Genomic DNA, 27,868 nt, shown 5'->3' on the forward strand with positions numbered 1-27,868 from the left:
AAATGGGACAGGCTTAGCAGATGCAACCCCCAAGGAGTTTTTGGAAAACTCTCATAAAATATACCATTTTCATCTCTAAATATATTTTCTATTATTAAATCCACCTCTTGGCCTTTTAGTCCAGTTTAATCCCCCTTATTTGTATAACATTCTAACAGTGTTAGAATGTTATACAAAGTGTATCCAGTTCAATATATCTAGTCCTTATAACTTTAAGAACTAGATACACCTACGCAGAGAGATCAATGCATACCTACAGATGATACAAACAGTATAAGGGGGTATTGATTAGCAGCAAAAGAGCACAACAAATAGAAACACTATGGATGTCAGACAAGCAAGGTTTAGTGTCGGTCACAATGGTAAATAAACCAGAGCAAAGTATTAGTAGAGTAGAAAGAGAGGAAGAAACTGCGACTTACAGTGTTGGCACTACTCTTAGAACTCTGCACATGCAAACACAGACAAAAACAGAGACAACAAAGACAAGAAAAATACACAGGAAACATGTAACACAGAGAGGAAAAGAACAAAAGAAAGATGATTAAAATAATAGATTATCAAACTATCAAATGAAATAAAGGCTGTTAATAAAAAGGGTTAGAACAAAGTTCAAATAAAGGTTCAAAATACTGCACAAGAAGTGTTAGATTGACTGTTAGACATGGAGATACAGAGGAGAGGAATCCAGGGAGTTTAAGTCATCTTTTAATTCAAGGCCAAACTAAACTAACTAATCAACTAAACCTTTTTGCAAGTATTAAATTCACCCTTTCAGACTTCTGACGTCGTTTTTGATAAAAAAAAAAAGCTACAAAATATAAAAGACAAAACAAATTCTTTAACTTATTCAATCCTATAGGATCAACGCTGCCCTGAGCGCGAGGGAGAATCTTGCTCCTCAAAGTCGGTTTCGGCGTTAACGCCTGCGTTACAAAGCCTATGAGGCAGCTGTTGACCTGCAGTTTCTCCTCCCACCACAGAGGGGCGGAGTAGAGCCACTTACAGAAGGGGAGGTGGCAGCAGACAGGAGAGGCAGGATGCCTCCACAGGCGATGATGATGTTGTCCACCATCTGAGAAATGAGGTGGATGGTGTTGTGGACGAAGATGATGTTCTCGTTGCTGTTGACGAAATCCATCACTGACTTGGTGGAGTGGCTGAAATGAAAAATAAACACAACATGCAGCTTTAAAAGTGAGACTTCAGAGATATCACTTCATTTTTTAATATCTTGAGCATCTTATCTTGTAACACCTGAGCTAATAGTATGAGCTAAACAAACGACAGAAACCAAAGAGACTCACCTCCTCCACACGTGGACGTCAGTCTCCAGGGCGAACAGCAGGTCAGTGAGCAACCTCTGATGCATTGGAGACCACTTGAACTCTGGGATGCGGAACATGGTTGTGCGTGGGCCGGGGCTGAACTGCCGGCGCTGCTCCTCCGTCATGGGCATGCCCCTGAAACCCAGGTCAACACGCAGGTCCCGCTCCAGCTGGGCCGCGGTGCGACCATGGAGGGCCTGCAGGAGCAAAGAGTCATTAAAAAGTCGGCACACGTACCATTATGAAATTCAGTTTTTTAAGAGAAACCACAGAAGATTCTCTGTATTCACTGAGCTATAGGAGGAACTTAGTTCATGTGTGTGCAGTCACTCGTGCAGCCCAGATAATCTGAGGGAGCCAGCATCTTGCAGATTTGCACACACATGTACATGGTAACACACCTGTGTGGTTGCAGTTGTCTGGATCTTCTTTGTGTCTTTGTCTTTCCCGTCATCTGACCTCTCTGTATCAGAGGTGGTGCTGGCTGTGTCTCCTCCGGTCTTAAGCCCAGCAGCCTCTCCCTCCGCCCCGGATGTGCCCTCTCCCTCTGGGAAATCTGGCCTAGAGGCTCCCTGGATCTGGGATTGGCTCTCAGCCTCAGCGATGGAGCTGATGTCAGCAAGAGGGCTCTGGATTTTGAAGGGTCCGTCCTCTGGAAGTTCCCCAGATGTGTGGCTCTGGGTGTGCGTTAAGTCAGAACCGCAGCTAGTCATGTGGGCCAGCAGGCTGAGGTCATCGCTGGCGCTGGTGGTGGAATGAGCTGGCACTGGGCCGGATGGAGCGGGCTGGTCTGGACTTGGGAGTACGAGGGGATCTGTGGCTGCCAGAGCTGGAAGCAGCTTCTCATCAACCTGGAAGAGATGAACACGAAGACAACAAACAACTGTATTAGGGGAAAGACTAAGAAGTTTTAGAGGTGCAGCATTGGTGGTCATTAGTGGACGATTGAAGTAATCAGTGACAGTAATCTTTATGTAGCATCGTACCTTGCTGAAGAGAAATCCGTTGTTGCTTGGGACACTGTCCTTCTCGTCAGCCAGCGTGATGAGTGGACCCATGTTCCCATCATCCTCCAGGCTGACTCCTGAAAGCCCCAGGCTTGACCCGATCCCCACCCCTGAGCCTGGCGTGTCATCTTTCGGTGCCAGGTTCCCGTTCAGTTTTTGAACTACAGCGCAGTAAGCACTGTCCAGGAGAGAGTCCACCTCTACCAGAGGTCCGTTCTCTATTCCTCCCCCACCTCCTCCACCTACACTCCCACTAAGGCCTTCTGGAGACAAGTCCAAGTCGTCCAACTTCACCTCTGTGGCTTCTACCTTCTCTGCTTTAATGTCTACCAACAGGTCATGGACCTCCACCCTCACCCCAGGACCAGCACCCTGCTCCCCGGGCGTCAGGGCCTCTCCATTGGGTCTCTTCACGGCGCCTTCAGCGAGGAGGTTCCGCGAGTCTCCGCCAGCACCCTCGCTGTACTCCGCCTCGCTCTCAGGCGTCTGTGTCTGGGAGTTGTCGTCAATCTCCAGGTTTCCGTTGACAACCGGGGCGGGCGTGGCAGAGAGCCCAGAGATGGTGGACACGGAGCCTTTCTTCCCCTTCTTCATGTTCTCCTCCTCCTGACGCTGGTACTCTTCGTACATCTTCGCCAAGTACTCTTTATGGGCTTCGTAGGTCACCTGCGACACAGGGTGGAGATATAATTGGTGATGTGATCAGAACAAAAAAAAAAAAAGAACCTTAACATTAATAACTTCTCCAGCAGGTAGTCCTTATGGGGCTCCTAGATCATCTGTACTAAAAGCTGGAGGGATAAAACTGGGACACTAGCCTAACGGGGCTATTAGACCGTCATCCATACTGCTCTCTCTCTTTGCACTGCTGTGGGAAAATGGGTGAGTTAAGTTTCCACCAGTGAATAGAGTCAATCAATAATGAAAAGGATCTATTAAATCGTATGAGTCATGTCGGCTTTTTTTTTTTTCTGGGCACTGCAGGTCACTGAGCAAAGAATTACCATCGACGACAGGCGGCATGTACAAATCCATACTTTCAATACTCATCTTTTAGCTTCACTCAATATCAATATCCTCCGTACTACGTGTTTATTTTTGGTTCAATCAATCAGCTGAAGGGTAACAGGAAAATGGGGACTGAGAGAGCGGGACGACACGCAGCAAAGGACTGCAGGTTGGATTCGAACCCCGAGTTGCTGCAGCAAGGACCGAGCCTTCATACAAGGGCTGACCCCAACCGACCTAACCAGCACCTTAACCCTACAGTATATTGATTCATTTATCTGTGATCATCAGTGGAATTAAGCAGTCATCAACCTCGTTACTCTGTCAACCTTCCTTATCTTTGTCCACAACTGATTGTTGTAATTTGGAGTTTTGACATCACTCACAGTGACAGTAAGACAATCAGTCCTTAAACATAAAAAATAGAATGTGGCTGCATGGCATTCTAGTCTCTTGATGGGTAAATTGGTGTATCTGTCTCCAGATTAATGGATTTCTTCATGTATGATCGGTGAGTGTGGAGAGGAGCCAGAATATGACGTTTACTGTGAATTAATTACCATCTTTGTTTGTCCATTCATTCACAAGTCTGACAGAAATATACCACCAAACACACAAAGCACTGTACAGCAGCTGTTTATTGACAATGTGTATCCCGCACTCACCTTGGAGTGTGCGATGGACAGGGTATCCACCCAGACCCTCCACCCTCCCCATTCGTATTTGATGGCGTGGTAGAGCAGGATCCTGAAGATGTTGTACACCATCTCAGTGATTTTCTGCTCCTCTGGGTTCTTGGGGTTGATGTAACCGAGGGAGAACATCCAGTCCTGCCACACGGAGCACTGCAGCAGGCAGCTGGTACGCAACAACAAACACTGCATGTGAGCCGGGCTGCGGCGCGAGCGTAATATCAAAATATAATGACGACTGTAAGAGGCAAATGGCATGTACTCCAGTAAATGGAGGCGTAGTCATTTGCATGCTCTTACCGTCGGTTTTCGCGGCTGTTGCTGAAGAGTTTGATCATGTCGGAGAGGAAGAGTCTCCTGACTTCCATCAGCTCAGCGCTGGGAGAGGAATTCTTCAGCAGGGTGGCCACTACTTTTAAAATCACTGGATGGGAGGCGAAACAACAGGCAATGAGGAGAGGAAGGAGACGAAACAAATATAAAAAGAGCATTTTGAATGAGGGAAAGGAAACGTGAGAGAGGAGAGAGTGAGGCAGATCAATAAGCAGGAGATGGCAGCACTGTCGTATTCTGATTCAGGCTTTGTGGTTTGTTTACTCGCATTAAAACAACGCCGCATTATTGGCTGAGCAGAGGACGCACAGAGACAGACAGATGAAAGCCACAGTGTTTCTTTAAGTACTCACTGGGATTTTGGATCTTGACGGTGGAATCGGGCTCAGGGTGTGGTTTGTGCACTACCTGAGTGCAGACCTGCTCTGTCAGAATCTGCACAGACGGAAAAAACATGAACAGCCGTCAATTAAATGCCACGACAATCAGGAGAAATGTGACGGCTCAAAATAGAATGACAAAAAAAAGAGAAGGGGGGGGGGCATCGCTTCAGGTACGTTGCTATAGTGACGCAGCGTGTCAATGGAAGTGCCAAACAATCACTTACCTCATACAGAGTGTTGTAGGTGGTGATGGAGACGGTGTTGGTGTGCATCATCAGCCTCTCCCCCAGCAGTGTGAACAGACTGTGTGTGTGCATGATCTCTACCTTCCTCCTGCAATGATACACACACACAGACACACACAGACACACACACACACGCAGTTTGCCGTTCATAACAGATTTTATGACAGTTGAACTTGACATTGATCGCCACCGGCCTGATGATGATCTGATATTGGCAGGTGGCACCATGTGGCCCTGTCAGCTACGATGGGAGCAAAGAGGACGATAAATGAATACCAACAAGAGGAATTAACAAAAGGCATTAAGAGAGCGCCGCGGGAGCCGCTGAGGCCACGCTCATATGGCTGCAAATGATTAAGTTTTGGCTATTAACATTGCCAGTGGGAGAAAATTGTGTTTCTAAGAGGCTTTTAACTGGAGAGGCTCAAAAATCAGGGCTGGCTAACTTTGAGTATTTTTTTAAATTGAATGAAATGAATAACGCTCAAAGCTCCTGGACATTCCTGACTGTAACCAGGTCATTAGAAACCTGAAATGAAGTCAAGTTTGCACAATACCCAATCACACATGTAGATTCCTAACAAATCATTTAGCTCCCATTATCATGCTTTAATTAGTTTTTACAGTCAGTTTAATGAGTTTCTAATTTTACTCTCTACTCTAACTGAATAATTACATTTTACACAGAGTGAAAATTGTTTTTGACAGTCCAGGTCCAACCGCCTTGACAACAGGAAATATAAAACCAATGTCAGACTTCGGACTGAAATGATTGCACTGTGTCTGTGAAGCTCGGTCGTAATAAGACATCACCATGACTGCGATTAAAAACACGCGCTCTTACTCTGAAATCTTAAATTAAATCTCAAATGAAGTCTCAGATCTCCATCAGCTGGTGAGCTCACTGGTGAATCACTGAGAAACACAGCACTGTAAATCTCATCCACAACAGCTCATTTGCGGCTAAGTGACACCCTGTTGATGTTGCAGAAACGCTGCAGAAAATTTGATTTGTCAAGGGTAGCTATTAACCCTCGCCGAGTGGGAACGGCAAGCAGTATCTCTACTAAAACAGCTGTTTATTAGATGTGACATCGTCTCTGACTGGTCATATTCTAATCTATGAGATCCAAAATGACATAAGAGTTTTTCATCCTGTTTTTTAAGACAATAAATCATCAGATTATCAGTAAATCACATGAAAAATGCTAAATAATACCTTGAAATATCTTTCACAGGTTGAAATGTTTGGCTGTATTGTGTGTAAACGACCATCTGAATCAATATCAAATGTATTATTTATATAGAATTCATATAAAAAAGGATTAAGTGTGCAAACTTAAAGAGGCAGCCGTGCAGGCAGATGTTAAGTAGGTGGGGGACTGAAGGTGCAGGGCTCAGGTGCAGCTTGGCAGCTTGCTCCCATGTCGAGCAGTCAGATGTGTGTGTGTGTGTGTGTGTGTGTGTGTGTCACACGGGACGATGAAATCCCCCAGCATTCATTGCTGCTCATCAAGGTTCCACCTCCCTGCCAGTTCACACTGTCGAAATGATTATTCCACCTGGACTTGATGATGAGGACATTATGGCTGCGCGCACACACACAAACAAACAGTGGTTGTGAGGCTCACTGGAGGCTGCACTGCTGCAGTTTTTACTGCAGAGTGTTTCTTTACACTCAGACCTCAGTGCAAGGCCTTTCACTCTCATCCTGATGCAGTATTTGTGTTTTAGTTGTGACAGAAAAAAAGATGCTTTAAGTGCTCCCTGATTTCAGTGATTCATTAAGCACTAATGCCACATTAAGAACTATAGCAGACATAAAGCACAGAGACAAAGAGGTACTGACTTGTGACCAAGGTGTTTGAGGAAGTAGCCCAGGACTTTGAGAGCCTGGACCCGGATACTCTCGCTCTTAGAGGCCAGGAGCTTGCAGATGACCCTGTAAGATGTCAAACACACACCCACACTGATTAGACGACATTGAAAGGATTATAACACCTCACATGTGGGCTATAAGAAGCTGCGTGTGCAGTCAGCGCCTGCTGCCTGATACACATCCTTGAAGTTAGAAACTTATGTGCTGACTGGAGCAGTTTCATCATTTCATGAGGGACCTCAGAGGACAGGGAAAGACATCCATGAAGCTAACCTTTGTAACTGAATGTATAAACAATGGCTAAAATATACAAAAAGCATAGATGTGATTGGTGCTGCATAAAACTGAGGATTTTGTTTTTATGCTCATCAGACAAATCATATAATTAAAAAAAAAAAATTTAACCAGGAAAGATCCCATTGAGAAAAACCTCTTTTAAAAGGGAGTCCTGGCCATTCAATTAAAACAGACAGTCAGACTGTCACGAAACACAGCAAATAATTACAAAATATGTTGTACAAGCCATGAACTCAATAATATCGGTTAAAGCTATAACACCCCTCCGGGACTTAAATCAATATGGATTAAAAAGCATTCAAAGAAATCACATCTTTGAGTTTCTAAAAGTTTAGAGAGTGGGAATGTTGTTCTGTATGATAATATGATCAAAACCAAAGTATACAATTAGTGTTTGGTAAATCCATAAATCTGAATATGTCCCTGATTCATTATCTCTAAATACATTCATAAAAGTAAATGTGCAAGTATGACCTTTAACAATCTAAAAAAAATGTTTTTTGTAGCTAAGTCTATTAATACAAAGCAATGAATGTCTCTATATATTGTAATAAATATTGAACTGCATGTATATTTGTTCTGTTATATGACACTGGTTACTTCTTGTAACAGAAATACATAAACAAAGCAAAGGTCAGATCAAGAGTGTAAATCAAACATATTCAAAGAAACACTGATTAGAATCATACTTAATAAAGAAAAATCTATTTCAGGTGTTGCATCAAATCTGTGTGTGCGTGTGTGTGTTTGTGTGTGTATACATGCGGGCTACATTCACCTTATTCCGTTTCTCTGATCGAACGCAGGGATCATGGACGCTGGGTGTTCAGACATAAGAGCCACCAGCAGCTGAAGCACATCGTGGATATTCTCATCCTGCAGAGAAAAGAGAGCTCGAGTTGAACAGGTGAACGGAGGCGGGAAAGAAAAGCCCCGTGGGACAGAAGAATAGAAGGTTAAGAGGACAAAGACAGAGTTGTAAGGGTGGACAAGGAGGTGGAGGTGGTGGTGGTGGTGGTGGTGGTGGGGGGGGCATGTGGAGGAGCAGGTGGTATTTCAGAACAAGAATAGATATAATTGTTACAGAAGAGTACATTCTGTTCAGTCCATTGTTGCGCCATTTTTCATGCTGTCACGGCGCCGAAGCTGACTCACACTCTCACTTGTTTAAGTGGACCATAACTCCAGCTCACAAATTGTAATGCACATTTTGCCACCAGCTCCACTCAGCCACTCTCACTGTCTCTTTTTGTGGCCCGCACTCTCTCTCACAGCGTCTACATTTACCTCATGCATGGTCAGTAGGTAGTTCAGGATGCTCTGCAGCTCGTCCTCCTTCACGCCCCGATCCTGTGAAGAAGAAAAGCAGAAAAACGCGGCGTTGTTCACCAAAACGCTCAGAATCCACGTAGATTTTCCATCTTATTAACCTCAGATGACTTTCATTAATCCTTTATGCATGTTAACCACGAAGCAGCAGCAACCCCACACACACACATGTAAATGTGAATCAATACAGATACAGTGCTCCATTCAGGCTGCTGATCCATAATGTGATTCTCCACACACAGAGACACACGTTTCAGATTAAACCAGCAGCCTCCAGGAGCGAGAGAAAAAGCGACACGGGACACAATGGAAAGAAGACATTTCCTGCAACTTCAACTAGTGATCTCTCCGTGTACCTTCAGGATGAGTTGTTTGAGGAAGAGAAGCATGAAGGCTCGGAGCGAGATGATCTCCTTTTGGGATGGCCGCGGTCCGTCTGAACGAAGGCACACACACACACACACACACACACACACACACACACACACACACACACACACACACACACACACACACACACACACACAAAAAGAGAATTTCTTGTTAAAAATCCATTTTCATGCATGTTAATGATCAGCTGAGTGCATCTGTAGCTCAGCCTGAGCGAGCCCTACTGTTTATGATTAAGTTTTATTAGGCTTCCTGGAGAGCAGAGAAAAACATGTTACCACACACACACACACACTTACACTATGATACAAGTGTGAACTGTAAATCACTGTCATTAACTCCAGAGGCAATTTGGCAATCTGGATATTTTATAGTTGTACTAATCTAACTGATTACAGCAAAGACATGGCAATTTACAAAAATATGATGGATGGTCCAAATGATCCAAACCAAACAGGCGCTGTGTGTGTGTGTCTACTTCAAAGCTCTGGCACTGGGTCAGTTCGTTTGCCGTCCCGGGCTACTGAGAAATAATCAAGCTAAAAACAACGAAAGCATCCGACGCATAACGTGAGCGATTGCTCATCTGGGTCTGATGTCATCCCCTCTTCCCAGAGGGTGTGACGTCTCGAAGCATTTATCTTCATTTCGTTCGCTCAGTCTGCAAAATGGCTTCAACGGAGGCTTCAAAAGTCCCCTTTACATCTGAAACTGTGGCACAGCCGCACTCGTTTGAGAAGAAAGTTGACAAGTCAGACGTTGGCATTGCATTTTCATTCTTGTAATTGTATTTCATTCATTTTTGAGGTGTTTAATGTGTATGCCAGATACACTAGGAGCTATGGGCTGTGATGAATCGCTCAAAACGGCTGCCAGATAACTGACTAATGGAATATGGTGCCAAAGAGTCTAAAGGATGAATAGACTCAGATCAAAGTGGGAATGATATATGACCCAGCCTTAAGAAATCAGGGCATTTTTCCTTCCAGTGGTCACTGCAGCCTCTTTCCCTTGCTTTCCTTCTCAATCTTTATCTTGTCATTAGCAAACAGTCGTACATAACAAACCTTGCAAGCTACCCTACATTCCCCACAGAATTTTAAAACGCAACAATAAACATTTATGATGTCCAGCTTGTGCATTTTCCCGCTGCACACTTTGCTGCGTCAGTATGTTTGGAATCTGCCTTTGTGCCAGCTACAAAAGGGAGAGCACTGCAAGTGCAAAGTGTTTATTGTGAGCTCAATGAAATGCACTTCTCAGAGAATTTAAGCCGATATCTGACCCCGAGCTGCTTAGCCAGCGGAAGTAAGCCAAAAGAAACATAAAAAAAAAGACTCAGGGGTGTGAAAGGAAGAAGATATGAGACCTCTCCCTCGGTATCTTTGTCACGGTCTGCTGGCCTTGAATCATGCAAGCGTGTCTGCGTTTCCATCGGTTCACCTGCTCTTCACAAAGCCAAAACATGACACTGAAGCAGTCCCTCGTGATCCATCATCCTTATGCGTCAAGCTGGTACATGTTGGCGGAGCGGTGACACTCATCATCCATCATGGTTACACAGCGGTGTCACGAGAGCACAGACGCAGCAGGTGCAGCCTCTGTTTTAAGGCTCTTTTAAGAGGATTTGAATGAAAGTTTATCTTCGTCTAAACTGCTTCTCGGGGGCAGTCTTAATTACCGTCTTTATGAAATTAATTTTCTTCATTTTTGTGCTCCTTTTTCTGCTGATCTGACTTGACGGTTTCATCCAGCCATTGTGAAAAAGTGCCAGATAATGACAACCTGTGAGCAAGTGTTTGCATAAAAAGTGTGTGTGACTTTGCGCTGTAAACAACACGCTCCTAACACACGTGTTGATTTGATCTGTGAATTTCTGAAGTCTTCTCATTTGTTTTACTGATCTATATTCAGTCTGTGTGTTGTCATGTCTTAGTCAGAACTTTTATGGGTAACACTTTATAATAACTGAAACTTTTGTGGGTCTTGAGGCATTGCAGCCTTTAAATCTCATTTATAAATGCTTTATAAGGCATAGATAGTGCCCACTTTAGATGAGCTCACACAAAATACTTAATTAACGAGTAGTAAGTGCTTTGGAACTGCCTAAATTCATGAATTCCTACATTTATATGGAAATTGAATTTGTAAGTTTTTCTAAAACATCTACTAACACACCCACTAACCGTTAGTACAGAAGAGTAAAACATTTATAACTGTGATTATAAACCATATACTATGTATGTATTTACGTCAGAAACATGCTTTAAAAATGATGAATTTATCAATGATGAGTAAAACATTTGTAATTGTTTATAAACTACATACTAATGAGTATTCATGCGTTATAAATGATGAATTCAGTATATATTAATGCTTAACTAATGCTTAATAGTGTGTACTCATTATAAAGTGATACCCTTTTATGTCATTAATTTGTTTCAGCCCTTTTTCATGTTTTGCTCAATAGAGGCAATTTAATTGCTGTTTCTATTGTATTCTAATTTATCTGCAAAGTTCAAAAGCAATGTACCTGACTGCTGCTAAAGGCCTGAGGTGCTTTATTAGCTCCAGTGAACCCCTTTTTGTGACCCTGAAAGCAATTTTTAATCACCGAATTGAGTTATTTGTAAAATACGAGAAAACCTGGAGAGGAAAAATCTGTATTTCTAATTCAAAGCAGGTGCAGGGTAAAAATAAACTAATAGAGAAAATCTATCTGCAGTTCGTATTCAACCTCATTACTTCAGTTAAACACATTTCTGTTCACAAGGGCCACTGTATGTATGGAAGATATCCGCCCATTGCTATGCAAATGAATTCCGTCAATGCGTATCACACTCTTACAGTACAGTCCAGTGCACACGCATGCAGACTTCCAAGCGGCGGCTAGCACATCTTGTAGCTTTGAACAGCCATTAGTACGTGTCTGAGGCTAATTGCTGCCGTTATCAGCTCTTCTTTATGGGGCCAAATCCCGGCAGTCAAACGGCAATATCGCCAAACAGAAAGGAAGCCAGACAGCCACTTGATTAGAAATTCCAAAAGCTCCCCTTGGATCTGTCAATCAAATCGCTCTGTTGCCGTGGCAACGCGGGATGCGTGCTCATTGTCAGCGAAGACTCCCGGGTAAAAAAAAAGGAGAGGTTGATTAAAGTGAAAGACCTGCTGCGACCTCTCTGGAAACAGTGGCTGCGTTAACGCTGCTCTGCTGAATTACAAAGGCAGTCAGAGTATCAGATGTGATTCATCGCTGCCTTACAACTGAAATTCCATTAGATTTCACAGAAGCACAGAAGGATGTCCACGCGTTTCAGTGTTAAATAAAAAAGACTTCACAGAAGACATTTCCTAACGTTCAGTGAAGAAAAAGTGGCCGATGTGTTTGCATAACGATTAAAAGTCTCATGTCTCATTGATGATTGACTTTAAGTCTTTACGGGGTTGTTTTCAGCTGAACAGACAGCTGATTAGACTTGATTTGAAAAACTCTAAACTCATCTTAAAAATCACAGAACAACAGATGTACAATTAAAAGTAAAAAAAAGACACATTTAATCACATTATAGATATATTACATAAGTTCATCTACTCTGTCATGACTAACATTTCCTACTAAAGTGGATTGACAGTATTAGAACTCAGGTAGCTATGAACTCATTTTCATGACAAGTGTGAAATGTACCTGTTAGCTGACACAGCTCCACAGGAGACAGAGACCGTGTTAATCAAGGAAAGAAAGGAGTCTTTAACAAGTGAGTCAGAGTGACGATTACTATGTCGACTCATAATAATGTAATTTTATATAATATATATATTTAAAGTTAAGATCCTCTTTGACCTCTTTAATATTGTGACAGGAGCGTAGCTACTAGAATAAACCTTTGGTAGTAGTAAATATAAATACCTCCTATATATTTCATATAAGTATGACAGTTGTTATCAATGTGCCGTCACTGCAACAGAGTCTTAACGGAGGTTTTCCTGTTCCAGTTAGAATGGAGTTTTTAAGAGCTCTGCCAAATGATCACACTGGGAATAATGACACATCCAACAATGGCTCATGGACAGCCTTCAGTCAGCACTCACTCAGTCGTAAGTACCAGAAAATGTTGTGTAACTAATGAAAAAAGAACTAACTTGAGAGAGAACCCTGCTTGACTTTTTGCACTTTATTTGCAAGCTCTAATTTTGTGTACAGACATTACAAACATAAATGCATGGGTAGCTGTGGTAAATGTGACGACGTAAGCATGTGTCCTCCACAGCGCTCTGCTGATAGCAGCGTGATTCTGCTCGGCCTCTCTAGTTTATTGTTGTGTGTCGTGGTCCAAGTGGTTAAAAAAAAAAACTTTGAAATCGACACGAGGGGCCAGAGCATCCAGACTGAGATGCATCTGTAAAAATCTGATTGGAATTTCAAACCATCTCCAAATATGGCACGAATCCAGTTTGCAAAAAAAAAAAAAAAAAAAAAAGCGTATTTCATGAGTTTGATTTGCTGTCCAGACATTCTAAACTCAACCTGGATATGCCAAAAACCAGACCAGTGAGACCATAAACTGCACATGAATGTGTCCTTGTGTGGTAAGCCTGTAATGTGACTGTGACCAGATGCAGTCAAAGGAGATGGAGATGGATGGCAAGCTGATGGAAGGATGGATAATGCATAATAGATAATGCATATTGCATTCCTTATTTATATTATTATAAAATATTTATAATAATTAGTTTTATTGTGAGAATATGAGAGGACGCTGTCACAGAGAGATGTTTAGTATGTGTAAGATGTATAAAGGCAAAGACAGTGAGGAAGAAGAAGGGATGGAGTGTACAGACACACTATAGTGCCATATATGTAACATCCAACAGATACAGATGTCCTTAGATCCGGTGTGGTGTTCATTAGGAGTGTAAAGGGACAGTAACTATTATTTGTTCACACTTTCTTCTCTTTTTATTTGGCCTGACGTTGAGCATGCCTTTGTGTGTCATTTGTGTGCACGAGCATACGTACCAAGACCTTTGGGGGTGATTCCACTGCACTCCAGCGGGTTGATGGCCCAGTAGTAGTACTTGAGAGTGTGCATCAGCTGCAGGACTGTGCCAACACGGCGGATGGTGGTGTAGATGGTGGCGGTGCCAATGAACTCCGATGATAGGTATGTGTAGAGGGACAGCTGGACCTGTATACACACACACACACATCCATTTATACAGCAGATAATGGCACATACACACACACAGAGGTCGACAGAGAAATGTGCTGTGGTGAAACAAATCATCCTTGTATGTTACTAGTGCTCAGCCAAAAGGCAGTTTTATTGTGAAAAGGCAGCCACAGGGGAATGAGAGGAAACTATCCCACAGCACAAGCACCAATGTTTTCTGCTTTGTGTTATTTTTTTATGTTTCTGTGCCTGAAGCCGTCAAGCATCTGAGGAGCTCCTTACACTGCGCTGACATTTAAGGAGGGCGTTCTCCGATTGCTCATTTCCTTCTTCTCTTCCTTCCTTCCTCCTGTTGTTCCCCCGTTTTCCCTTACTTAATATTCCTCTAACCACTCCTCTCCATCGCCCGTACACAGACTCGAGTCTGCTGCACGCTTACAAATCTCTGAGCTCATTACAGTGACCACGACGCTAAAGAGCGGCCTTAACGAGGTAGCTCTGTTTAAGTGGATAAAATTAGCAGCCTGACCATACCACAACGCGGCTCACCTAGAACGGAGAGTGCACTCTACAGACTTAAATGGCCTTCCGTTATATTCCATTTCACACGTTTAGCTGGTGTGTTTATCTGCTGCGAGTTACCACAGGTTTACATGTGCAGAGGAGCCTGAAAATTCCTTGAGCATGGCTCAATAATTTGGGCCGCAATGGCACAACAATAGCCTGTAACAAACATCCCTCCATCTCTGAAAGGGTTGTGTTTACCAGACGGGCTCGGTAAAGAAAACAGGCTCTTTATTTTCTAAGTGAGGGAGATATAATGAGGGAGACATTTCATTAAAACCTGAATATGACCAAGGTTATTTCTACCAGTAATGAAAGCATTAATAATACTAGAAGGAGAAAATAAAGCTTAGTGGGAGACGGAATGGTACAGTTAAGATTAAAAGATGAATGTTGCTGTGCAGTACATTTACACCACTGGTCTTGATCTCATTATGGCCTCATGGCTTCACTGTGACGTGTCAGTTCAGGTTCATATGTTTATGTCTGTGTATGTCTTTCACACCCTATTTTAGTTTGTTTATGTTATTGATGAATCCTTAGTGCGCACCAAAGTTAGTCATGGAGTTTCACAAGGTTCTGTGCTTGGACCACTTCTATTCAGCGTGTATACACTTTTTTTTAGGCAACATTCATTGTTATGCCGATGACAAACAATTATACTTATCCATCAAGCCTGAAGAAACCAGAAATCACACAAGAAATCAGTTTGCTAAACTTCAAACTTGCCTTGAGGATTTGTCCTTTAACGTCTGCATAAAACAAATTTCAGGGACTGCCCATTTTTCACCAAGTAACATGACAAAAATCAGGCGTACCCTGTCTTAAGTAGATGCAGAAAAACTAGTCCTGCATTTGTTACTTCCAGATTGGACTATTATAACTCCATTTATTGCTCCAATAGGTCCCTCAGGACTCTCTCACTTGATTCAGAATGCTGCTCCATGTATACTGACAGGAATCAAGACCAGAGATCATATTTCTACCATATTGGCTTCTTTGCATTGGTTACCTCTAAAATTCTTCTCCTTACATACAAAGCTCTTCATGGTCAGGCACCATCGTATCTAAAAGAGCTCATAATACCTTACTACCCCTCTAGAACACTGCGCTCTCAGGACGCTGGGTTCCTTGTGGTTCCTATAGTCTCCAAAAGTAGATTGGGAGCCAGAGCTTTCAGCTATCAGGCTCCTCTTCTGTGGAACAAACTACCATTCTGGGTTCGGGAGGCAGACACGGTCAACACCTTTAAGAATAGACTTAAGACTTTCCTTTTTGATAGAGCTTATAGTTAGGGCTGGCTCAGGTCATCCCTTAGTTATGCTGCTATGGAATTAGACTAGTACGGTCTGAACCTACTCCGTATGAAAAGTGTCATGGGATAACTTTTGTTATGATTTGGCACTATATAAATAAAACTGAACTGAATTTATTTAGTGACATTTCTTCCGCATGCCCTGGAGAGCGATGCTGCTATATGCAGGAGCCAATCACATGTCAGGGTCCAAGGGAGAAGAAGTTCAGGGAATAATGCAGGCATGAGCTGACTGGCCCTGCAGAAAATCCAGGAACACTCGCATCTAGTTCAGTGTTAGAGGGAAAACAGGACCTACACATCCTTCTCCTGTCCTGGGGTCTTTTCAAATGTCACTTTTGCTCTTTGTTTCCTTGGTTTGCGTGTTTGCTCCTTTCCCTGCGTGATGTGTCAGCTCCTCCCTCTGTGTCCTGTAACCTCTTTTGTTGTATTACTGTAAAGGGCAGCGGTCAGTAAGATGTCAGTCCCTCCTTCGTCTTCATTTTATGTTACTCAATTTCCTTTCATTCAGAGTAAAAGAAAACATCCTGAACACGATGAGCAGAAAATATAGTTCCTCTTGCATACCTGTTCGTAGTCTATCACCATGTTAATTCATTCCTTCAGACCATCACCGTCTGTTTTCTGCAGCAAGGTCATGAAAACACACACACACACACATACTCTTTCTCTCTCTCAATAGATACACACAAATAAACAGACCTTGGCAGGGGTGTGTATCCAGATGGCAGCATTGAAGAGGACATGGTCACAGAGCTGTTTGAGCAGCGGCGCTCCGTGAGGTAAACCATCCAGATACTTGGCGAAGGACAAGAACTGTTCGAGTACCGCCCTGGTGATGTGAACTCTTGATGACTGCAGAAAAGACAGGACATGTATGTGGTGGTTTAACCAGAGTAAAACATTTTATTTTACAGCTTGACCAAACATATTAACGTCTAGCTGGCTCAAACGTGTCAGAAGAGGGAAACATCTCAACAACAGAGCTCCTTTAAACTCTTGAATTACAAAACGTACAAAAGACAGCTGCATCCATACAGCGCAGTGGATGTATAGTTACCATGGTTACTGTTTGACACTTTAGTGACACACGGGTGCAATGGGTTCGGTTTTATAAAGATCTACAAATAACCTGCTGCGTAATTGTTTGCATTGCATAATCTCAGGTGCATGTTAACAGTTGCTGAAGGTGAAGGTGAAAGTTATTCATTCACACCGACAGCCAGGTCTGTGATGTGACTCGTGAGATCTCCCCAGTTTCATTAGAACTGTCATGAAGGCTGCTCTCATTATTCATCCAACTACATGTTTGTCGTGGAGGCCTTTTACTGACCTTCTCGAGCAGGTAGCCAATCACCAGGAAGCCCTTCCCTCCCAGCATTTGCTCCTGCATGGCCACTGAGCTCTTCAACAGCTCCACCAGGAAGGCCAGCAGAGTGGCACTGAAACACACACACACACACACATTCGACACACATATTTCAGTAACGCTGCGTGGAAATCTTTGAATGAGAGTAAAAGAGGCAAGAAAAGCTGCCCCGCTTCACCCGCATTTATTATTAATAAGCAGACAATATTTGACAAATAGCCTGACTGTGGCTAACATGATGTGAAGATGCTGCCTGATGTGTAACTGCATTAAGGCTCATGTGATGGAGGTGGTATCAGGACAATCCTTCCTAAAAGCTGTTCGCTTCGTCCTCTCCTTTCACACTCACACATCAGTCATTTATAGCCTGCAGCATAATTGTTTAAGGTTGGTCTTTCAGACGGAAGATTTGGAAATTTCTCATGCATCATTTGCTCCTGGGTCCATCCCAGCAGAAGATTTTGCACATTACAGTAAAACATGTATTTTCAACGTGAGCTGACACATCACATGCATTACAGGCAGTCTATGAGTTTCACTTTGTAGACCGCTCACCAGACCGTGGTGTCCACGCTGCTGTCATTGAGCTGTTTGTAGTCCAGCTGAGCAAAGAGAGGAAACAAGACCTGGATGCCTCCTATAGAGTGGATGGCACTGTGGATGGAGTGGGTAACGATGGCCTTCACATCCTGTGGGAAGGAAATGGACTATTAATGTTGACAGAGACACATAATGTACTGTACACACAGAGGCACAGATAAAAATCACACACTCACTCACTGCCATGAGAACTGTACACAGAACTCAAAATAACCACTAACTAACAAAGAAAACTGCATAACAACAATACAATTTGTACTATAATAAAATATGACGCAGTGTTTCAGAGGTCTGGAACCAGCTTTGTCCAACCAGACCGACCTGTAGCATGAGTGCGTGTGGAGAGTGGACGAAGATGGACGGGTTTTCCCTGGGCGACGACTCCAGGCAGAGCTGTGCATCCGTCGCCTTGGCGTTATAGGTGAAGGAGATGGAGCTGGCCAGCTTGCCATCGTACAACACCTGCTTGTGGTGCTCGGCCAGGTGGATGTCGCTCTCTGACTTGAACTTAAAAGTGCTCTGCAGCGAAAGAAGGAGAAGAAACAGAAGGTGTCAAAGGTCGTGTGGGGAAAAAGCTTTGAATCTGAGAGGAGGAAGATAAGTGTTGCGTGTGTGCGTGCAAGATCAACACCCAAAATGGAGCCGGCTTAATTGCAGCATGAATTGTGTGTAAACAACACAGCATTAGCTTAATGAACATAACCAGGGCACTAATTCAATTAGCCCAGAATAAGAGATGGAGAGGGAGGGGAGCAGATGTGTGGGAGAGAGGCCCACAGAACAAATGGATCTTCTCTTTCCGTAGTCCACCAAGAAAAAACACACATTCGTCTATTAAATTCTCATATTACATTACATTACATTTCTCATGCATGTAACACAAACTTTACCTTCCCCACACATTGCTAAGCCTTTCTCAAGTTTCCTTGTAATTTTCATCCTTGTGGAGGATTTTAGTTCCTCACAGTTTTGGGGACTGTAAAGACTTGTAGTCATGCTTTAAACAGTTATAAATGAAAGCTTTGTCCATGGAGATTATGGAGGAGGCTGCACTTTGTTTGTGTCCATATATCCTGAAGCTGCCCTCATACACGCATGAAGCCCAGCTAACGGATTGCTCTGCCACCCTTTCGCAGCAGCTCCAGTCAAAGGGTGCTCTCGCCTTCCAGCGGCTGGGTCCCCAGGTGCCTCGCTCAGCCTGAATGCACAGGAAAGCCGCGGGCTGCTCACAGACCTGCAGGCCCGTCTTGTTCTGAACCTTTCATCTGATGTCTGATGTAGAAAATGTGCCCGCAGCAGTTTTTAAACCATGCAGCAAAAAAAAATAAATCACATTGAAGTTACACAAGCCTTAGTCTTCATTTTATCCGTCATTACTATCATCAGAATCACTGTAAATCCTTCCACACACACTTCCTAGCAAAACCTTATTTCCAGCAGTCAATAATGGTAATTACACGGTGGCACAGCAGGCCTATGTTTACATTTTCTGAACACATAAGTAGCACTGATAACCGGGTGTTAAATAATCTGTTACACAGCTGTGCTGGAAAGCCTATCCATTACAGGTAACCCAGAATATTGCAGCCACGTGCAGGGATAATCAATCACAAACACAAATAAATAGCTCTTTGGTTCATTTTGAAGGTTAGTGGGCCCTCGGCATGAAATAGCCTGAATGTGAAATTAATACACTTATTAAGATGCACATTTTTTGCGATGTAAGCCCGTTTATTTAGCTTGTATTCATGTTGCCGTGCTAAACAAATCAGTAAAAGAGCTCTGCTGACTCTTTAAAGCACGGAGAGATGCTCGCAGGCGTTCGACAGGCTGCCGGAGAAACGTGGGAGAGTGAAGAGGCAGAGCGCACACGTCTGTACATGTGTACACACACACACACATGTGTGTCCCTCACCTGGTTACACAAACACACGCAGAGGAATTAAAGTGACAACTCTCACCTGACAGCTGCAGATATGACACTGGGCTGCGGTGATAACAGCACGCACACACACACACACACACACACACACACACACACACACACACACACACACACACACACACACACACACACACACACACACAGCCTGGGCCTCCCTCCTTCCCTCTCCATGCAGTGCTCCAGAATGAGTTCTCCACAGAACATATGTCTACAACTTATTTTGGCAAATCAGTTCAGTTGTTCTAAAATAAATGCGAAAAATGCTAAAACTGATCAAACACTATCATTATGAAAGCTGACAAACACACACCAGAAACATGCGCACACGAAAACACACACCGTGATGTGACAATACAGGTGTCCAGATAGACCCGCACGCTCCATTAATTACATTGTGGACAGATTGTTGGCGGTGCTCTGCGAATGAGGACATCTGGACTCCTGATGAGTAGTGCAACTGGCGACACACGCTCAGCAACACGTGAGTGACAGGACACACACACACACACACACACTCACACAAAAAGACAAACCACCGGAGCTCTCTTTCCACAGTAGCCCACACAGACAGAAAAACAAGATGTTAGATCTTCTTCCCGTCATTAGGAGAGCACGGAAGTGTTGAACTACACACACACACACACACACACACACAGACTACACGCAGCGTGTCGGCCATCATGAGGCGCGTTGAGCGAGAAGACCTTGAAAAGCCTGACTGTGCTGAAGGCTTGTTTAGCAGAGCGAGCCGAGTGTCTGTCTGCTTCTTGCTCCTCATTACTGAACAGCAGCGCTGACAGTAGCTGAGACCAAGAGGCTACATACAGCCACGCAGGCAGATATGTACAGTGTGGTGTACAGTACAGCGTAGATGTAGTTGTCTTTAACACAGATTAGGCAATACCCCAGGAGCAGCTCGTCATCCACATCAGCAAACTGTGAGAAGTCATGAGAACAAGGAGCGGCCTACATTCACATTAAGGCAGGGAGCTGTGTGACACAAGCTGAGTCCCAGTGGCGTTCTCCTTTAGCCGACCGTAAAACCCGCACAATCATCATTACAATACGAGCACAGAGTCCCGCGGCTTTGAAACAACTGAGCCATTTAATGGACTCTTCTGGGCATATAAGAAGTCCATTCTATGCCATGCAGAGAGGCAATCATCTGACTGATCAGCCCAAGGAAGCTGTGAGCTGTGACAGAGAGAGGAATCAGTATTCAAGGCAGAGGAACAGCAAAGCCAGAGTATGTGATCATTAGGAACTCTGCTCTCTGTGTGATGTGAGAGATTCACATTTATGATTCAGTGCTCCTGTGTCAGACATGCCCATCTATGTGTACTCTGCATGTTAACTATATACCCTTTTCTAAAAGGAGCTGTCGGGATACCAGCAGCTGTTCACACACATCAGCGGCCTCAGATATTCGTGCAACCTCAATGTGCGGAAATCTTGACAGCTTTGGACACCTTCATAAACAAGCTGTAAGTGGCCTGAGGCGCGCAAGTCTGCCAAAACGAGAGGCAGACAGCTGGCAAGGTGTTGCGACATCTCAGCTGTCACCGATAGCCAGGCCAAAAGGCAGAGATGGTGATTTCTAAAGCTATCAGTGCTCAACACCCAATATTGTGAAGCCTCATTTGAATAATTTTTATTGCCACAGGAACGCAAAAATCCTGTGTCTAGACTCTGGAGCTGAAGGCGAAATCCACCCGTGCATACTTCCAAACATTTCTAAACACAAGTTTGCTTTGATGTCCTGGGGGGTGATTTACTTTTTGTTGTCCCACTTAATCTCAATCTGCTTCACCGTTTTAACCTCTAATAGAGACTACTGTTCATTTGCAGGGCTGCATTTCTTAACAAAGTTTAAATGTGGGCATTTAAAGACAGGTAGCCAGTAAGTTCTCCAAAAATCTGGTTCTAATTGCACTGGAATGTGTTACAGCTGCATGACATGATGAACTGTTTTGGAATATCTGCCTCTTCTGACAAAGAATAGAAATGCACACTGATCGCCGTGATGTTCCAGCTGATGGGAGCTGAATGAATCAAAATGAAAAACGCTCCTGCAACTATTAGATAACCTCAAACAGTCTCCTGTCAAAAGCCTGGCTTTGGACAAAGTGTTGTATTGAGGTCATGACTGACTGTACATCTGCTTTTTAGAGACATTTGCTTCATACACTATATTTCTGCAGCTGTCAGAAGGATTAAAGGATGAACAGACTGTATAGTTTAAATAGATATTATGATTTAATATTCCAGATTAACCCTGAAGAGGTCAAAACTATAAAATAAGACAGGGAATCGAGTGGTAAATAAGTGTGAACAAAGCTAAATGTGTTTTATATCGGCTCGGATGGATGCATGATTAAAATAGAACTAAAGGATAAACACTGGAAATAGCCATAGGGCTTCAACAGATAGCGAAAAGGAACATTTAATAGCAGAGATATTTATGCAAAGTTATAAATAACATAAATGGTTTCAGGGATCTTCAACCTTTCTCAGCCCAAGGACCCCATGGATGATGTGTCACATTTTAAGCCTGGCCTATAATCACTTTTATTTTTACTTTATTCAACTTTTATTTCACCTTATTAACATATTTAGTCATTTGTTTATGATAAAAAAGTTCATGCAAAATTATCATTGGTTATTAAATGCCAAGAGCTGTGCGTCTTTGGATATGTCCTCTGATTCATCACCATTATTTTGGTTAAAATTGTCAATTATTATGACAAAAATTGATGGACGCCCTGCAGTACTTTGCGGGTTGTGGACCCCTGGTTGAAGAAAATACTTAGCTCAAACAATAGTTCTAACAGACAGCTTTTGGATAAATGATGAAATAGCCTCAAGGCTAATGGTTAGCTAAAATAACAGAAAGGTTAAATGGATGTAAATAACCAAATGATAGTGGTTAAATAATGAAATTGCTAAAAGTGGTGGATACACCCTTGAAACGGATACCTAGATGGAATTGATGCCCTAGAGCAAAAAATGCAGTACACTGAGCACTCTCACCTTGTATCCTGGACCAAGTTGGTGGATGGCAAAGATCTGAGCTGGGTTTAGAGCTTCACTGAACACGTATATGGCTCCCAGTTGACCACAAAACACCCTATTGGCATCCGCTGTCTCTGATGAACCCAGGAAACACTTGTCATAGCTCTGAAAACACGTAGAACACAGAAAGATGTCAAACTTTCAGACAGACGAGGTAACTCACTGATTGTGATACAGTCTGAGCAGTTCTAGCAGTGTTGGACTTGTAAACTACAGCCACTGTTTCTCATATGAACACTTTTTAGAAGGAAATCGGGTTTAAAGTTTGTTAGTTCTCCTCTGGTCATGAGTTCATGGCCCTCAGACGCGATGAACACAGTTGATAATGAAAAAACAGATAAACTTTGGACAACTCCTCGTTTTCAATCACTCTGTTACAACTTTGCTATCATCTGCTATTACATTCTTTAATCTACTCCACCCCTCAGATAGCCTTTATCACAAGACTCTTGTGCTTCTTTACTGATAAAATAACTTTTATCTTCAGCCATCGGAACAAAACAAACCGCGATGGCATCGGCACATTTTGAGACCTGTTCCTTCACTCATTTTCTGTTTCTCTTTTTTCTTTCTTTCTGCGAGAACTTTAAGACATTTTACCCAAAGGCCAAGGTATTCCTTACGGAGAATAACACCAGCCCCCGGTAAACTGCAGCAATGTCAAGAGCCAACCAGGAAGGAAATGTAATGAAGGCTCTGCTGCCGCTGAGAGGTCAGGCTACCTGTCCCCTGCTAAATGGAAAAGTTGGAAGAAGGAGTTTTGGGTGAGCTGTGCTGGAACCTGGCCCAAGGGCAGCTCTGCCCCAGCTGACGAATGCAGAGGGCAAACTCTAAATGTTTGCCAATATCACAAGGGGAGGGGACGCAGTGCCAGACCAAGACTGGATTTCTGAGGCGGGGATAGAGATAGATAGATCAAAGCTTTTCCTTATGAGAAGCAGCTAATAAACTAAATATCCTTTCACTTTCTATCAACTCAAGTATGTGTATCTGAAATCTTAAACATGACTGCTCTTCCTGAAGATCATTGCATATCTCACACACACACACACACACACACACACACACACACACACACACACACACACACACACACACACACACACACACAGCCTCCATCCCTGTATCGGTGCCCTTACATCATTAGTGTTGACGTGCCAGGCCATATCACCGTAGGAGACTAGCTGACCATTGACATAGCAACGAATCTCGGAGTTCCTCCAGCGGTTGTAGATGTGGACGATGCTGATCATGTACCACTGGAAAAAAAGAGAGAAGATGATGAGTTCATGACAGATCAATCCCCAAATCAAAGAATGAGAGTAGCTTGTGTTTGTTTTGCTGTAGACTCACAAAGTGAGGCAGATCCATTCTGATGTTTTTATGAAGTGCTCTGCTGATTTTATTTTTAGCTTTTGTGCTGCACTCTGAATTGCTTCTGTGTCTGACCTTGCCTGCCCTGCGGTATCTATACTGTTATTGATGTTTTTGCATATTATACTGCACACTGCACTCGGTGGTGACCAGATTAATTATACTGCAGCCTGTGGCGAGTGAAATGTGTTGTTTGTACCTTAACACTCTTGCAGATTATTGATATGAGCCTCCTGCAGTGCAATGATTCATTTCAGATTTCACTGTGTGTTTGAATGGGGATGTTTTTGTCAGTCTGGCTTGGTCAAAAATTCCCGTCTGCCCTAACAGCATCAGCTCTGTGTAAGAGGGTTACGGAAAATTACAACGTGTTGGCCTCATTCATTCTCCAGAGCTCTCTTGCTCACCTTAATATACTGCACCATTAACAGTGTGCATGTGTGTGTTGATTAGAAAGCGTCTTCCCCGGTGACAATGCACACAGGTTCCCTGGAGGGAAGACTGGAGTGGGGGAGGGGTGTGAGGAAATGCTAGAATTTTTTGCTGCTGTGTACATAGCTGTGGAGTGGACAATACCGCACACGTATGCAATCACCTCCCCCCACATACACACACACACACACACACACCTATACACATATTAACACATGCACACCGTGGACAAAATGCTGCAAGACATGGTGACTTTTAAATTGATCAAATGGAACCACTGGGAACTTTGTTAGGCAGCGCAGAGATTCTACCAGGTCAGCAAAAACTGCGGGAGGCCATCTCATCAAGTCAATGTGTGTCCGTGTGTGTTTGTGTGTGTGTGTAGATGCGCGGGCGTGTGTGTGTGTTTGTGTTTAGGACAGTAGCAGAATGCTGACGGTGCAGTAGAGGGCCGATGTGCAGGTCATAATTGACAGACCTTATCTACAGTCATCAACACTCGGAGTGAGTGCAAGGATGGATAGAAGAAGAGAGCAGACACACTCCTGATGCTGTCTCATCTAACAAGTGGCAAAGGATTACCACACTGACTGCTCCGGCTCCAAATTATTCGGTTGGGTTATTTGAGTGCTTTGGATTTGTGTGTGTGTGTCTGTGTGTTTGGTTATTTCTTACCTTGCGGGGTTGGAAATCATATTTCACACAGTGCTGAAAGCCTTTTCCTTTTGACTTCAACGACGTCACGATGAGACAGTTTCCCACAAAGTGAGCGGAGTAGCCGATGCCTTTACTTGTGCGAAAACTGCGGGAGAATCAGAGAATGAAACTCATTTCTCTTTTCATACCATTTCATGTACAGTGTTCAACAAATGTATAAGACCACGTGTTAGAGACCATCCAGCATCATGAAGTGCTTTAATGCAGACAGAAATTAATCAAGCATAACATTCAGACGACTAAAACTAATTCTTCTGTTGAAGAATGCAAGTAAATAATTACATTTTGGCATCTTAATCATGAAATAATAATGAGCTTTACTATTTTTTCATGTTTTTTTTGTATAATAGTACATTTTGAAAATTCATGGATAACAATAATAATTATATTTTAACATTAAAACTATTATTTTGGTTAAAGAGCTTCTGCATACTGCTGCTGTACCATTACAGAAACATAAAGAATGATTTTGGTATTTATCAATGCTGTTAATTTAGGGCAGCTGTGGCATGAACTTTACATGGTGTGGTGGTTTGATACATTCGTTAAGCACTGTATGTTCATTATTTCACCAGAATTTACTAAACCTGAATTGACATTTTTGAATTGGTATACAAAAAAATAATAATAATAAAGCAAATGTTTGTCAAATGAATCACATTTTAACCTCGCTTAGAGGTCAACTATATCAAAGAAATCAAAACAAACAGTCCATCTTTCATACTCATATATAACACGATTTAAGCCAGCAGCTGTCAGAAAAAGCAGGCTTTTCAGGGAAAAAGAAGAAGTATTTGCTTTGCAGGCGCAAAAGATCACAGGTTTGTGGAAACACTACTAATCCCTCTCCCTCCGCGTTTCTCTTTCCTCGCTCGTAACCTCCGCGTACAACCTCGCAGCTAAGCTTCTTCATGAAACAACAAGACGCAATTCAATTCTAAAACAGGCCCAGAAGGATCACACAAATAGCAGAGCCAGAGAGCAGATCTAAATCCCTCTCAACGGAAACCCTGGTACACCTTAGTAGTGTGCTATCGTGGCCTTCCTGCAGCTGTGGAGGCTGGAGTAGCAGCTGCATCTGAGTGCAGGGGTGGATGATAAGACCTGGGCCACAGAAGAGGAGGGCACCCCCCTCCCCCTCTCTCGCTTACCATGACAACCTGCCAAACAGTTACTAGGGAAACAGGATTACATCTTGACACTTATCTCGGCGATGGTATCTGCAGAATATACGGATGCGTGTCATACTTCCTGTGGACGTCTAGCTGCCTGATTCTTTCTGCTCATTGAATCAGAGGTGGACTCTTGTGAGCTGTGGAGGGAGGACTCCAGCTGGTTAGCGACGCAGAGTGAAGAGGTGGAGGGAAGAAGGCAGGCAGCAGTGCAAAGGAGTTCAATTAAATAAAAGGTCAGAGCTAATGAAGCTTCATAGTGGCTAACGGCTTGCACTTACAACACTAACATAGAGGCCAGCGAGGTCCAGAGCTGCAGAGAGAACCCGAACAGCAGCACTGTCATAATAGAGTGCCTTGACATTTAGAGTTATGTTGTAATTCATTATCTGTTTATCTATTAACTTCCTGTCTGTGTCACTCAGTCTGGTTAGTGAAATGTTTATCACCTGCGCTCTGAGCTCTGAATAAACTGAATTATTTTCTCTGGAATGAAGATACAGAAAAAAGAAAGTGAGTCTAGAAATGAATCATCTTTTTGAACAAGGTTCATCCAACAATCACGTCTGTGTCTGCGGGACCAACAGATCGCTGCTTGACTAAAACTAGCTGAATGATGAAAAATGTCAGCAGTTATCTGGTCAGAGCTTCACAAATGAGACGAATAGTTGCCCTTCTTTGTTTTATATCACTGTGAATAGAATGTCTTTGGGTTTTAGACAAACAACAACCTGTGTGTCTGGGAAGTGAAGCCAATGCGGAAGTGCCAAACGCTGTAATTCCTCAAGCAGCCACTTGAGGCTACAGAACATTTCAACCTCCAAAAGATGTTCAACGTTCACAGCAGAAATAAACATGTTTACAGCCTGGTACAGAAACAGTTTTGGTCTCTGTAGCTAATTTCCCAGTTCATGACAACTGTACTGAGGGTGAATTTATATACAACTCACCTGTTAAAATGATATTAGGGCTTAAAAGTTATGCAGAATTAAGAGCGTGGCCGCTTTGATTTACAGATAGGTGGTGTTACAGATGGCGTGTTTGAGCAACCAGGTGTCATTCAGCTCACCTTAGGTGGAAGCTTGAAGTGGCGCTTCAGAAACCTCACGCATATGCTATCCATACTTTATGCTGTCATTGGTTTTAGACTGTTTCGACAACTTGATGACATCATCTTTGGTGCACATGATAGGCTAACTATTAATTGTTCAACAAAAAAAACAAAAAAAAACTGCTGGCTAAAACA

The 27,868-nt window shown here is 43.1% G+C and overlaps 1 protein-coding gene across 11 annotated transcripts in view; it reads right to left on the reverse strand.

The window, feature by feature from the left end:
• The window catches only part of nbeaa (neurobeachin a), a 90,975-nt gene that overhangs the window by 24,688 nt on the left and 38,419 nt on the right, over window positions 1–27,868 (reverse strand). For 9 of the 11 annotated variants that reach the window (XM_019275766.2, XM_019275765.2, XM_019275760.2 and 6 more), the window contains exons 6-26: window positions 25,409–25,535; window positions 24,067–24,186; window positions 22,886–23,032; window positions 18,232–18,429; window positions 17,866–17,999; window positions 17,275–17,383; window positions 16,644–16,796; window positions 13,909–14,077; window positions 8,858–8,937; window positions 8,460–8,522; window positions 7,951–8,048; window positions 6,846–6,938; window positions 4,976–5,084; window positions 4,722–4,803; window positions 4,336–4,459; window positions 4,009–4,201; window positions 2,315–3,001; window positions 1,730–2,179; window positions 1,308–1,525; window positions 1,007–1,160; window positions 423–446 (exon numbers count right to left, since the gene is read on the reverse strand). In XM_019275766.2, the coding sequence (XP_019131311.1) occupies window positions 423–446; window positions 1,007–1,160; window positions 1,308–1,525; window positions 1,730–2,179; window positions 2,315–3,001; window positions 4,009–4,201; window positions 4,336–4,459; window positions 4,722–4,803; window positions 4,976–5,084; window positions 6,846–6,938; window positions 7,951–8,048; window positions 8,460–8,522; window positions 8,858–8,937; window positions 13,909–14,077; window positions 16,644–16,796; window positions 17,275–17,383; window positions 17,866–17,999; window positions 18,232–18,429; window positions 22,886–23,032; window positions 24,067–24,186; window positions 25,409–25,535 (3,532 nt within the window). The remainder of the gene's footprint in view (window positions 1–422; window positions 447–1,006; window positions 1,161–1,307; window positions 1,526–1,729; window positions 2,180–2,314; window positions 3,002–4,008; window positions 4,202–4,335; window positions 4,460–4,721; window positions 4,804–4,975; window positions 5,085–6,845; window positions 6,939–7,950; window positions 8,049–8,459; window positions 8,523–8,857; window positions 8,938–13,908; window positions 14,078–16,643; window positions 16,797–17,274; window positions 17,384–17,865; window positions 18,000–18,231; window positions 18,430–22,885; window positions 23,033–24,066; window positions 24,187–25,408; window positions 25,536–27,868) is intronic. The other 2 variants (XM_019275767.2, XM_019275762.2) reach the window with 1 other exon arrangement.

The sequence above is a fragment of the Larimichthys crocea genome, chromosome II, assembly GCF_000972845.2.
Source record: "Larimichthys crocea isolate SSNF chromosome II, L_crocea_2.0, whole genome shotgun sequence".
Taxonomy (NCBI): domain Eukaryota; kingdom Metazoa; phylum Chordata; class Actinopteri; family Sciaenidae; genus Larimichthys; species Larimichthys crocea.